The following is a 13,267-nucleotide window of genomic DNA, read 5'->3' as shown; positions in this document are numbered from 1 at the left end:
GTCCAGATCAGGGCTGGAGCCCTCAGATTGGTTCCTCACACTACTTCTAGGCAATGACCGGTCTCTGTGACTCACACAAGTTTCAGTTATTTTAGCTTCAGTTATTCATCAGCTGTTTTCAGGAGAAAAATGACATGGAAGGAAGAAAATCATTTAAATCCTTTAGTTTCTTTCCTAGCTACTTTGAGAAAAGAAAAGAAGTAGATACTTTATTTTGCAGATATAAAAAATATATATAAAAATTTATATGTACATTTCATTTTGTCCAAAAGCACCTGCATAGATTTTAATGTTTTACACGAAATATTAACTGAGGACAGTTTGCGAGAACAAGTGAGTAATATAAGTAAAAAGATGGATATTCTAAGAGAGAATCTAAAAGAAATACTAGAATTTAAAAATATATATAAAAATTTGTGTGTCCATTACCTGAAAGGAAAAAGCATATGCATAGATCAAGTATTCGTTTATTCAATATTTACTGAGCACAATTTGGTGCTAGTCTCTGAGATACAGCAGTGAACAAAACAGTCAAGATCCCTGCTTTCACAGAGCTTTCATCTCAGTAGAGGGGTGAATAACAAAAAAAATGAAGAAGAGACAGTGCTAAGTATCTTGAAGATAATAGCCTAAGGGGACTACTTTGGATTGAGAAATTAAAGTAAGCTTCTGTGAGAAGTGATACTCTGGGCTGAGATCAGAGCAGGAAGAAAGCAACCATGTGGAATCTTGGGAAAAGTATTCCAAATAAAGGGAATGGCAGGTGTAAAGGTACCAAGATTTGAACACACTTGGCACGTTCAAGTAACAGAAATATGAGTGCACAGAGTATAGATATTCCCTTTTTGAAATGCTTTTATAAAGTTTATTGAAATGACTACCATATGTTTCTGAGAGTTCTTATTATCAAGAGAACTCAAATGTCTATCACCAATAGAAAGGGAAAATTATAATGTATTCATACAATTCATTTCTACACAGAAGTTTAAAAAGATTATTGAAACCATATTGCTAAATTGCAGGTGTTTAATGAAAAATGTCTGAAAGACAAATACAAACTAATAATTTTACTTATATGAAATTTTTTAAAAGATTTATTTATTAATGTATACAGAATTGGGGTACAAGCCAGAGGTACAGGGGCGGTGAGACAATTCACCAGAGACAGAGAGGGGAGCAGAACAGGCAGATCGGCGATGTACATTGCTGAGGGGAACAGCAGGCAGATCAGGAGAGGTCTGCCACACCATGTGGGTCACCTCCGGGGCTGGGGATCAAATTTGCACTGAAGCGGCTGCAGCTCACTTGCAGTGATGAGTCCTAACCCACTGCACCACCAGGGAGGGCCCTTATATGAAATTTTTAAAAGGGAAAACTAGCCTATGGCTAGTTTGATTCCCATTGGTGGGGAAGGACAAGGAAGAATTCTGAGGTGCCAGGAATGTGCTCTGCATTGGTCTGATAAAGGTAAGTATATAGAAATGTATGCAGGAATAAAAAGATAAAGTTGTATACCTCACATTATGTAAAATAACCCTCAACCTACAAAACAAAGTGTGTATTTATATGTATATATGAAAATTTAACAGCACCTCTGCTGAACACTAGAACAGATGTGGGTAAAGATCAATCTAAAGTAACAATCAAAGAGTTTACTTAGAATTTACTATGTACCAGGTACTGTTCTATGTGCGTCGTATACATAACTTACTTTATTCTTACAACAAACCTACGATACAAGAACTTTAAAGTAAGAAAATTAAAGCAAAAAGTGGTTTGGTTTGGTTTTTAAAGTTGCCCAAGCAGTATGATGTTATAGTACCTGCTCTTAATCACTGTGCAGAGTGGTTAATAGTGATCTCAATAGGCAGAGAAATGAGCAGAAACAAAATCTATACACAAAGCAGAAGATGGCCTTTGTTTGGACAAACTCTAGGACATCTGGATATCTTGAATATCATCATTCTTGTTTGCCAGTGGATTGACAAGTAGAAGATAACTGTTTGCATAAGCAGTAGCATAACAATGTTAATAATAGAAAAAAAAAGTGACAAAGAGAGGGACAGACAGATAAATGAAATGACAAAAACTTGAAAGGAAAAATTGGAGGAGAGTCATAGTGTTTAGTCAAGTTGATAGATATGTCCAACACAGTAACTAAAAAAAAAAAAAAAAAAAAAAACTTAAATGCACTGGAATCAATTACAGAATTTAATTGAATATTATTTCAGCTGAGTCCAGTGAGTACTCTGAGATTAGTCACCCCCTAAATCTGATAATGAGGAGAAAGATACTGTAAAGCAAGAGAGACAGAGGAAACAGCAAGTCAAGTATACCTACACAGGGCTCAGCTTAGGAGAGACTATGCTTTCCCACTGTGAAGCTATAATTTCTTGTTTCACAATCTCCTGGGGTATCTCCTGAAAACTTAACTGTGTAACCCACCCCCCACACACACAAACAGATTTTTCAAGATATAAAGTCTAGGAGTCTACATTTTTAATAGTCATCCAGGTCAAGTTCTCAACAGGGGCAATTTTGCCTCACACAGGACATTTATCATTGCCCTACTGGACATTTTTGGTTGTCACAACTAGAAAAAGAGGATATTACTGGCATCTACTGGGTAAAGGCCAGGGATGCTACTAAACATCCTACAACTCACAGGAGAATCCCCACAACAAATAATTATCTGGCTCAATATATCACTTATGCCAAGGCTATGAAACTCTATACCCAAGTAATTCTGATGCTCACTGAAGTTTTAAAAATATTCATCCAAGCCTTAAATATGTCTTTCAAAGGAAAAGAGATCTGGACAGATGACAATTTTGAGAGGATAAATAAAACTTCTCCAGTCTCTAGAAAAGGCACTAGAATAATCCCCACCAAACCCCATATTATTCTCTTCATATTAAAACTCACCGTTGTTTCTCCTTCCCCTAGGATCTTAGCCAGATTGCCTGTCTACAAAAGAACACTACAAAACAAATGGATTACAGTAATCCACAACTCCTCATGAAAGAAATAAAAATCCTATCTGCCCAGGAGTTGCAACTGAGTCAAACATCACCACTGTCTGGCCACAAGCCATTCATCATTAATATTCAAGAAGAGGCAATACATTTATAAAACCAGAAACAGTATCATGCACCAATTGTCCTGAAAATTCTCTAATTCCTCTAGGTGCAAATGTTGATTATTTTTTTAAAGATTTATTTATTTATGCATACAAGAACTGGGATATAAGCCAGAGGTGCGGGGATTCACTAGAGACAGAGTAGGGAACAGAACAGGAAGATGAACTGAAATACACTGCTGAGGGGAGCAGCAGGTGAGACAGGAGAGGTCTGCTGTGCCATGTGGGTCAGCTCCCTGGCCAGGGATCGAACTTATGCTGCAATGGCTGCGGATAGCTAGTGCTGTGCTTTGACCCCTTGTGCCACCAGGGAGACCCAAGAGTTAATATTTATTTTTTTAAACCTTTAATCAGAAGTTACCAGTTGCCTTTTGGAAGATATAACATACTCCCTGGAGGTAAATACTAGAATTATAAGAGAATGCAGGGTATTTCAAACTCCAAACTCTAACCATTCTTTTCTCACAATATCTCCTAATAAGTCTATTCCTTTCTGAAGACCCAGAGGGTTTAGCTCACTGGTCCATTTGGTTCTGTGTCACAGTTTGTCTCAACAGCATGGGACACAGGTTCCCCCAACCCACCCCGCAGACTAGCTCTAATATAATCCTCTACTCCTTTTCATTTCAGTGGACTTTTACTGCTAGATATGCCAGCTCTTTTTATCTCCGAGAGGACAGCATCTGACTCAAGATGCTATATAATAAAATATCATAATACTGACTACACACTATGTATTTCACATGGTTTAAGTGCCTTAAATATGCTCTATATAAGCTTACAATAATCCCAGGGGAAACAGATGCTAGTACCTTAATTTTACTTAGCCCAGTGTAACACAGCTCCTAAGTCATGTCACTACCAGTCTTTCTAACTGGTAGCCCTGTCCTTCTCCCTAACAGAGTCCAGTTAGTGCAAAAAAGAAATCAGCTGTTAATATTAAAAATCCACTTCAGAAAAAGAAGAGTATCAGATGGTTTCACTTATAGGAAGAATATAGGGAAACAAAGCAAGGGTAAGGGATCAAGGAAAAAAATAATATCTATTTTTTTAAATCAATACAAAAAACTAAACAAAATAAATAGAAAAAAAAGCAGACAGCTATAATTCAGAGGCACTCTTCTGGGGAGGTAGTAGAGAGAAGATACAAAAAACCAGCAGGAAGAGCACAAGGGACTGATTTCATCCGTGCACAGGTAAAATTGGTGTTGGAAGTTCCATGGGACTACATCTGATGTAAAGCATATGCAAATAAAGAAATTAAAAAAAAAAAAATCCAGCTTCAGTTAAAGTTCTATGTGAAATCCAAACTGATAATGTCAACCAACTTATCCAAGAAAAGTCAGTCAACTGGGGACATCATCTGACAAACACTATCCCTAGTTTCTAGGTTCTAGGACAGACCTGTCTGCTTCAGTGAGCACATGAATCACTACAAGGCAGCATCTATCTCTAGTGTGCACTAGAGAGTACTAACCCTGGTGGGTACATAGTCTCTACCTGAAAGTGGAAGTAACTTGAGGGATTTTCCCCAGACTACACAGTAAACAACAAAACCGGGCCCTCCCTGGTGGCTCAACAGATTAGGGTACAACACTGCAAGCTGGCCACAGCCGCTTCAGTGCCTCTTTAAGCCCAGGCCCCACCCCGGAGCTGACCCACATGGCACAGCAGACCTCTCCTGTCTCATCCACTGCTCCCTTCACAGTGTACTTTGTCATTCTGCCTCTTCTGACCCCATTGTCTCTGCTGAATCCTCTCACCACACTTGCATCTCTGGCCTATACCCAGTTTTGTATGCATAAATAAAATAAATCTTTAATAAAAAAAAAAAAGCAGGACCTCCCTGGTGGCGCAGCGGGTTAAAGCACAGCACAAAGAAGCTTAAGCCACTTCCACATGAGTTCGATCCCCACCTGCCCAGAGGAGATCCACATGGTGTGGCAGACCTCTCCTGACCCGCCCGCTGCTCTCCTCATCAGTGTACTTCGTAGATCTGCCTGTTCTGCTCCCCACTCTGTCTCTGGTGAAGCCTCTTGCCGCCCGAGCCTCTGGCCTGTACCCCAGTTCTATATGAACAAATAAATAAATCTTTTAAAAAAAAAAAAAAAAACAGGTATTTCCCAGGCTTCACTATGGGTATCAAAGTAGTCTATACCTACTAAAACTGAACTAGCTTCAAAGAAGATAGTCTAAGTCTGCCTACTTACACAAAAGAATAATATGGATGAAGAGGTTTCAGTAACTATGAACTAACTTGGGTTCCTTTCAAATTCTGCTTCTCCTTATACAAGAAGAAAACGCACTTGTACCTTCAGAAGGGACAACTCCAAAGTGACAGGATTTCAGGAAACTGACTGAAAAAATCACTTTTTTTCTGACATCTCCCAGAATGAGAAGTTATTGTGAGATCTTCTTCTCAATGAGGAGACTCTTGTAAATTAATATTGTCTGTCTCCTGCTTGAACCCAGAATGTGTGCAAGCAGCACAAGTCACTCATCTGTCCTTCATTTCCTTTCCTGTGGAACCATACAACCCTCCTGAGTATCACCTAAGTTTATTAAGACAGGCTCTCATAATCTTCTTAAAGAAAGCCCAAAAGGTAACTGCAACATTGCAAAATAAATCGATTTTCTGCTAGTTTAATAACTTATAGAGACCTTGTAATAACATGGGAAAATGTAAGACAGAGAAAGGACCAATATTTTTAAGTTATGGTTCCTGCCTTGAGATGTTCAATGTTAAATTAAAAGAAGTGTATATCCTGATACTTCCTTAGAAACAAGCAAAATAAACATTGTTTTAGGATTTTTTTCATATATCCCTTCATTTACTTAGAACTTCGGTCAGAAGAGATATTAAGCTTACCAGGTTTCCTTACTTCCAAGTGCTATTAACATTTCTACACACACACACCTCACATATACTGGTGTCAGCATACCAGACTATCTCCCCCTAAACCTCTTTCCATAACTACTCTAATTCCTCATAAAATATGCTCTTTTTCTAATCCATGAAAAACCCATTCACCCAATCTCTCAAGTTAGAAATCTCAGCCTACTCTTTCTCTCCAGTCATTAGTCCTGTTACATACACCTCAGAAATATTTCTAAAACCCATTCTCTTCCTCTTCATTCCCAAACCCAAACTTTATTTAGAGGCTCAGTCAACTGCAACAACTAATTAGTCTCACTGTCTCACTTTCATTCCTTTAATCTGCACTTTTAATGTCCTGATTTTAAGTATTTTTTTCCTTTTAGATATTATGTCATAACACTAGCAGAAAGATTTAATTTGAACAACTCTGTTCTTAAAAAAGCAAGCAAAGCATGTGAATAAACACTGAGATGTTCACCTAAAAAATAAAAAATCTGCACTCTGCCACTACCTAACCTAAAAAGCTCCAGTGGCCCCCTACTCTCCTTTCAGTCTCATCTCCTGGCAACTTTCCCACCACATCTCCAATTATGGACAAACCTGACACTTCAAATCATGTTATTTTCTTTCTCACATTTTCCCAATGCCTTTGTGCATGCTATTCTCTCCAACTGGAATGCCCTTAAGTGTGCAAGCTCCTTCCTATTCATCCCTTCAAACTCAAACTTAAGTATCTCCTCCTGTGAAGACTTCCCTTATTTTCCCATTACACTGTACACATTCCTTTTATGGATTGTTACACATAGCACTCCTTTTTTTTTCACATGACTAAGTCTCTCTGGTCCTTGAGGAAAGATACTCATTTCTAACTCCACTGCCAGTTACATGGTAAGTACTCAATAAATGCATGTTGAATAAATAAGTCACACTCATCGATCCTAGATCAATCTGTTAATTGGCTATTTTCTTGACATTTTATGGATTTCTGAATGTGGCTATTTGAAATTGTAACTTTCATGTCAAATGTGTCGCATTTTCAAGGAGTTGCACTATTATTACTTAAATGCTGAACAAGTGATTGAAATATTAATGTCTAACCTGGAAGGTGGGCCCTCCCTGGAGGTGCAAGGGATTAAAGCACAGCACTATGGGGCTATCAGCAGACACTGCAACACCAGTACAATCCTGGGCCAGGGACCTGACCACATGGTGAAGCAGATTTCTATCTTGCCCACTGCTCCCCAAGAAATGTATATTGGTCAGTCTGCTTGTTCTGCTCCCCACTCTGTCTCTGTCTCTGGTGGGTTCTCTGGGTCAGCCCACCCCCATCCTTGGCCTGTGCCCCAGTTCCTGTGTGCACAAATAAACAAAATTTTTAAAAAGAAAAACTTGAAAGGTTCTCCCATTTATGAATGGAATTTTTTTTACGATCCTAATAACAGGGCCCAGCTTTCCCTAGACTAATTAATCAAAGTAACTAAAAAGTCTTCACCTAAGAAGTACCGTGAACCCAAACGCAACCAACGGCATACCCAAAATAATTGTAATGAAATTGTACTAAATTAAAAGGGGGCGGGGCAAAACTATATTTACCTCTACTCACAAAGCCACTGAGAGCTCAGAATAACAAAGAAGTAAGCTCAAAACTTTTTCTGGAGAGGAGGAATTGGGGTGAGTCTGATAACGATGAAACATTATCTGGGCCCAGCCCACGTTTCTACTTTCCAGTACCCCAGAGACTGTACTGCTCAGTTTCTGACAGTACTGCTTCCCCAAGACACCACTTTTTACTTTTTTCTTCCCGACACCCTGAGAAAACACGGTAGCTTCATTGATTTTCACGTGAAAGGCACCCAAAGCCCATGCATTAGAGACTGAAAAGAGGGACAGGGGCGGACCCTTCCGGAACACCTGCTGGCTGTGGCCAGACTGGCCTGCCCCCCAGCCCTACTCTGAGGTCTGCCTGGCCCACGCCCTAACCCCACGGCTAGGCGGGACAGAGGGCACCCGGGGGCGTGGACGACCTAGGAGCGGCAGCTCTCGAGCCCGCAGGAAGAGCCGGGTCAGAACCCAGCAAGAGCCAAAGGTTAATACTGTGGTAGCCAGGAGGCCCCAACTGGGATCCGGAGCGGAAGGGACACAACCAGCACCGGCAATCAAAGAGCGACCCACTTCTCGCCCGGCTCCGCCGCCCCAGGCCCAGCCTCCTCGAGGCACTCAGCCCCAGCCCGCTCCCGCTGTAGTCCCCCTCTCTTCCCCCCACTCCACCCTTCCCCAGCCCCGTCACCCCCGCCGTCCCTCGGCGAGCGCAGGCCCCGCCCCCAGGAGCCGCCTCAGGGCCGAGGCCTAGTATGGCAGGGCCTGCTGAGCTGGGCCAGGTTCGGGGACCCGCCCCGGCCGGCACCGCTTACCGAGCCCCGGGCTCCTCCTCCACCACCCGCGCAGCGCCGGGGCCCGCTCGCTCCCGCCGCCACCGACGCCGCACAGTACCGGGCTGACGGACGCGCTCCCGACCTCCCCCGACCCTGCCCGCGGCCCTCCGTGCTCCGCCGGGTCCTAAAGCCCGCCGGGTCTTAGTTCGTGCACGCCCGCTTCCTGAGGCTGACTCAGACCACGACTCCCAGAAAGCAGCGCAAAGAATACAATTCCCGAAATGCACCGCGAGAAGGAGCCTCGCGCAGGAAACCTCTTCTGCGAGTCTGATGGATGCCGGTGGCCCCGCAGGTTTCTCAAGCTATAACGCAGTCTTTGAACTCAATAATTCTACTTCTAGGAATAAATGTTTCCTGTAGAAACAGTAGAAAAGTTTGGAGAAATGTTGTTCCAAGGTCTTTATTACAACTTTGTGACGGATTGGAAATAAATTCATTAATTTAAATATATATTATGTGCAAAGCAGTATGAAAAGCTATGTTAACTTCGGTTGTAACCTCTCTGAGTCTCGGTATCCTCTCATGCAAAATGGAAGATTAAAAAACATATGCTGAGCAGGTGTATATTGAAGTAAAGTTCTCATTTACAGATGAGGAATTAAGTTTCTGAGTGATTATACAGCCTCATGTTCTAGCGTTAGTAAGAAGCGAAAGAAAGTTTTAATACAAGTTTATCAAGGAGGACTTACCCCAGAAGCTAAAATTCTTTTTGGAAGATCTTTTTCTTTATCTGCTTACACGGTAAACTTTTTTATGGTTAAAAACTTGAGCCCTAGTGCAATACAAAAATGAGCGAGAAGGCACAAGAGGAAGGCATCTAGAAATGAACCTTACTAGTTCCTGAACACCAGTAAAAAGCCTCCAGCCCAGACAAAAGAATGCTTTTCCCGTACCTGGCTTCTTCTTAACAAACCTTTGCTGAGCTTACAGTTGAAATCCCATCTCTACTTTACCCACTTATTTAATGGCTGTGTGATCTCAGTCGCTCTCTCAGTGCTTCATTTTCCTTATCTGCAAAAAAGGGCTGGGTAGGTGACTCACACATTAAGTACTATTGAAAATACTGGCCATTATTATTTTCTGCTAGATTATTATTTATCGTCATAAAATAGAGGTTTTGTGTTTTGTTCGGGCATGTCTACTCAGAGATAAACACCTAGTGGGTGCTCAATACACATTTCATGAACCAACAAATGAGTAGGCAGGGGTGACAGTGAGGTGGGGAGGAAAAGGATGCTCCTCTCCGAGGAGCGCTCAGTCCGGGGCTCGCCGGCACTGCCATCCAGACTCCAGAGACCCGCCTCTGGGCACCTCCCTCGCTCCCTGAGGCGGGGGCCCCGGGTCCGGCGAAGCTGAGACCCGCGCGTGCTCTGCGGGATCCTCCCGGGCGAGGCTCGCGGAGGCCCCTCCCCGGCACCGCGCGGACGCCCGGCAGCGCGGAGCTCTGGGGCGGGGCGGAACCGACCCAGCCTCCGCCCACCTCATCGACGGGGGACGGAAGTCTCGGTGCATCTCTCAACCAGCGCCGGGGAACCCGGCCTGAGAGCGGAGCTGAGCCCCACGGGGCGGCCGGCTCTGGGCGAGGTCCCTCGCCGGCGGCACCATGAAGCTTGTGGGGTCTCTGCGCCTGCTCTCGAACCTGAGCAACTTCAGCGGCGCGGCCCGGCTCCGGGAATTGCTGGCTGGGGACCCAGCCCTCCGAGTCCGCTGCAGCCCGGACGGCCGCCACCTACTGCTGCTGCGACCCCCGGGGGCGCCGGCCCCGCAGCTGCTGGTCGCGGTGCGTGGAGCCGACACGGAGCTAGAGCGTTCCTGGCCGGCTGGCCACCCCTCACCGCTAGATGCCTTCTTCCTTCCGTGGCCCGTGCGCCCCGCACTAGTCCTGGTGTGGGAGAGTGGCCTAGCCGAGGTGTGGGGCACTAGCGTGGGGCCTGACTGGCGACTGCTGCAGAGCGCAGAGCTGTGTCCGGGCGGTGGAGCCCGCGTGGTGGCAGTGGCGGCGCCCCGAGGCCGGCTGGTATGGTGTGAGGAGCGGCAGGCTGGTGCTGAGGGCCGGCTGGGGCAGCCCACCGCAGCTTTCAGCCACTGCGTGTGCGTCAGGATCCTGGAGCCCAGCCGGGAGGCCGGAGCCAACCTGGGCCTCACACACATTCTGCTGCACAACTGCCCTCCTTTCCAGCTGCTAGCCTCCCGCAAGGATCTCTTCCTGGTGCCCCCTGCCACCACCTGGCCAGGAGTGGCCCACATTCTACTCATCTGGAGCCCAGGCAAGGGCAAGGTGACAGTGGCTGCTCCTTGTCTAGGCCTCTCCCACAGTAAGAGCCTGAATCCCAAACGAGGGGACACTTGGGACTTCCGGACCCTACTTCGAGGTCTTCCTGGGCTACTGTCCCCCAGGAAGCCATTAACTGTACATACCTGGGCCCCAACCGCACAAGGCCTTCTGTTGCTTGACTTCAGGGGCAACATGAGACTGGTGCAGTCCCATGGTGGTGTTCGGCTTGTAGGCACCCTGCCGGAGGTACCTGTAGGCCCGGCAGGATCTGCAGCACTGGGAATATTTCATGGCACGCTAGCCTGTGTGTTGGGCTCCACATTGGAACTGCTGGACTTGGGCAGCGGGCAGCTGCTGGAGAGGAAGGTCCTAAATACAGACCGAGTACATTTGCTGGAGCCTCCATTCCCTGGCATGGAGACTGAGAAAGAGCTGGAGCCCCGAGGATGTCTGCCTTTGCTTTCAGCCTTAGGTCTCTTTGGAGTAGTCTGGGAAGCCCCACTGGGCCTTGAATTACCTTCAGCTGAAGACCTGGTGTTTGAGGAGGCCTGCAAGTACTATCAGCGCCGGAGCCTGTGGGGTGCTCAGCTCACCCCAGATGAACTAAGACACAACAGCACATTCCGGGCGCCTCAGGCTTTGGCCTCCATCCTTCAGGGCCACGTGTCCCCATCTACACTATTGACCACACTGAGAGCTGAACTTCGGGATTACCGGGGCTTAGAGCAGCTCAAAGCCCAACTGGTGGCTGGGGATGAGGAAGAGGCTGGCTGGACAGAGCTGGCAGAGCATGAAGTGGCGCGTCTGCTGAGGACCGAATTGATGGGAGACCAGCTGGCTCAGCTCAATGCCATTTTCCAAGTCCTTCCTACAGCAGCCTGGGGCGCCATCCTCAGGGCCTTGCAGCTACAGCCAGATGGAAATGGCAGGCTGAAATCCCATGCTCCCCCTGATGTGTGGAAGAAGGTACTAGGGGGTGCAGCAGCTGGAAAGGAGCTCCCCAGTGGGATACTGCCCCTTTTTGAACTTCTGTGCCAGTGCCTCTGCCAGCTGGAGCCACAATGGTTGCCACCCTTTGTAGAGCTGGCACAGCAGCAGGGTGGGCCCGGCTGGGGAGCAGGAGGCCCAGGACTGCCCCTGTATCGCCGAGCCTTAGCAGTACTAGGTGAAGAGGGGACCAGGCCTGAGGCACTGGAGCTTGAAATACTCTTGGGCAGTGGGCGGCCCAAAGCAGTGCTCCAAGCCGTGAGGCAGCTGGTGCAAAAGGAGCAGTGGGAGCGTGCTTTAGAGGCTGGCCTGGCTCTCGGCCCCTCAAGCCCCCTCCTTCGAAGTGAGATCTTCAAACTACTGTTAGCTGAATTTGCCCGGCACCGCCGTCTTGATGCTCACCTCCCCCTTCTTTGCCGCCTATGCCCGCCAGACCTACCTCCAGCTGAACTTCTGCTTCTACTTCGGACACATCTCCCAGATGAGTTGGGACCCCCCACCCCCTTCCCTGAATCTGGAGCCGAGCCCCCTCTCACTGTGGGCTTGCTGAAAGCCCTGCTGGAGCAGACTGCAACTCAAGGAAAGCCCTCTGGCCCAGTTCTAAGCCTATATGAGGATTCCCTATGGGACCTAGGCCTTCCACCCCTCACCCCACCTCGGGGTCCGGTGACTAGCCTCCAGGTATCAGATCACCCAGGTCTGGAGGCCTGGGCACCATCAGGACAGGGCCACTGTATGACTGACTCATGCTGAAAATCATTTCTAAGTTATAGTGATCAGAAAAGTGTACCTAGACAGTGGAGAGGCCCATAAGGGGCTGTATGTGCAATATTCTTCTCCTGGAGCAATTTTTAAACATATATATATATATGCTAAATATTGTGATACAATCAATATATTTGCTCCTAAAGCACAGGAATTTCCTGAGTGTTAGGAGTATCTTGTTATTCCTAAGAGACCCATAAGATCACACCTGCATTGAATACTAATGAGATGACTTAGAATAAGGCCCCTAGATCCACCTCTGGATGGGGCTCTTCACCAGAAATGCCAAGTAATGGAGGGTTGGAATGTTCATTCTCTTCAGTCTGCCTGCTTCCCAGTTGTATAGACTTTATAATAAACCAGCAAAAGTAAGTAAAGTATTTCCCTGCATTCTGTGAGCTACTCTAGCAAATTATCAAATCTAAGGGGGGGGGGGGACCATCTGACCTTCCAACTTACACCAGTCAGTCAGAAGTACCAATGACCGGCGTTAGAAGTCCAGGCAGTTCTGGGACTGATTCAGGGCTAACTCCAGATAGTGTCAGAATTGACTTGTTTGGAAGACACACAGTTTTTGCCCACAGAAATTTGGCTGTTGGTGTTAGAGAACATTCTAAAATATATATAGATTGTAGGTGTTTTTTTTTTAATAGATGAATTTTTCAGAGTAATGTGAGTTAAAGAAAGGATGGTTGAATCTAGATCTGTTGGCTAATATGGCTATTTCCAGAAATAAAAACAGTTAACAGTTATGATTATTCAGTGTGCCAAGTACCTTGCTAGTCTTTATT

General features: G+C 45.8%; 2 protein-coding genes across 2 annotated transcripts in view; one reads left to right on the top strand and one right to left on the bottom strand.

The window, feature by feature from the left end:
- The window catches only part of LOC101627384 (chromosome unknown open reading frame, human C10orf76), a 167,012-nt gene extending 158,423 nt beyond the window's left edge, over positions 1 to 8,589 (bottom strand). Inside the window, exon 1 of the mRNA XM_004680499.2 lies at positions 8,429 to 8,589. The gene's annotated coding sequence lies outside the window, so the exon portion shown is untranslated. The remainder of the gene's footprint in view (positions 1 to 8,428) is intronic.
- Positions 8,590 to 9,968: 1,379 nt separating this feature from the next.
- HPS6 (Hermansky-Pudlak syndrome 6) lies at positions 9,969 to 12,856 on the top strand. Its single transcript, XM_004681010.2, has one exon. It carries the CDS (start codon positions 10,053 to 10,055, stop codon positions 12,462 to 12,464), a length of 2,412 nt encoding a protein of 803 aa, XP_004681067.1. The 5' UTR covers positions 9,969 to 10,052; the 3' UTR covers positions 12,465 to 12,856.
- Positions 12,857 to 13,267: the final 411 nt, after the last annotated feature.

The sequence above is a fragment of the Condylura cristata genome, unplaced genomic scaffold (assembly GCF_000260355.1).
Source record: "Condylura cristata isolate star-nosed mole 26May11 unplaced genomic scaffold, ConCri1.0 scaffold00011, whole genome shotgun sequence".
Taxonomy (NCBI): Eukaryota; Metazoa; Chordata; class Mammalia; order Eulipotyphla; family Talpidae; genus Condylura; species Condylura cristata.
The sequence above is the reverse complement of the archived record's forward strand: the minus strand, read 5'-3'. Positions and strand labels throughout refer to the sequence as shown.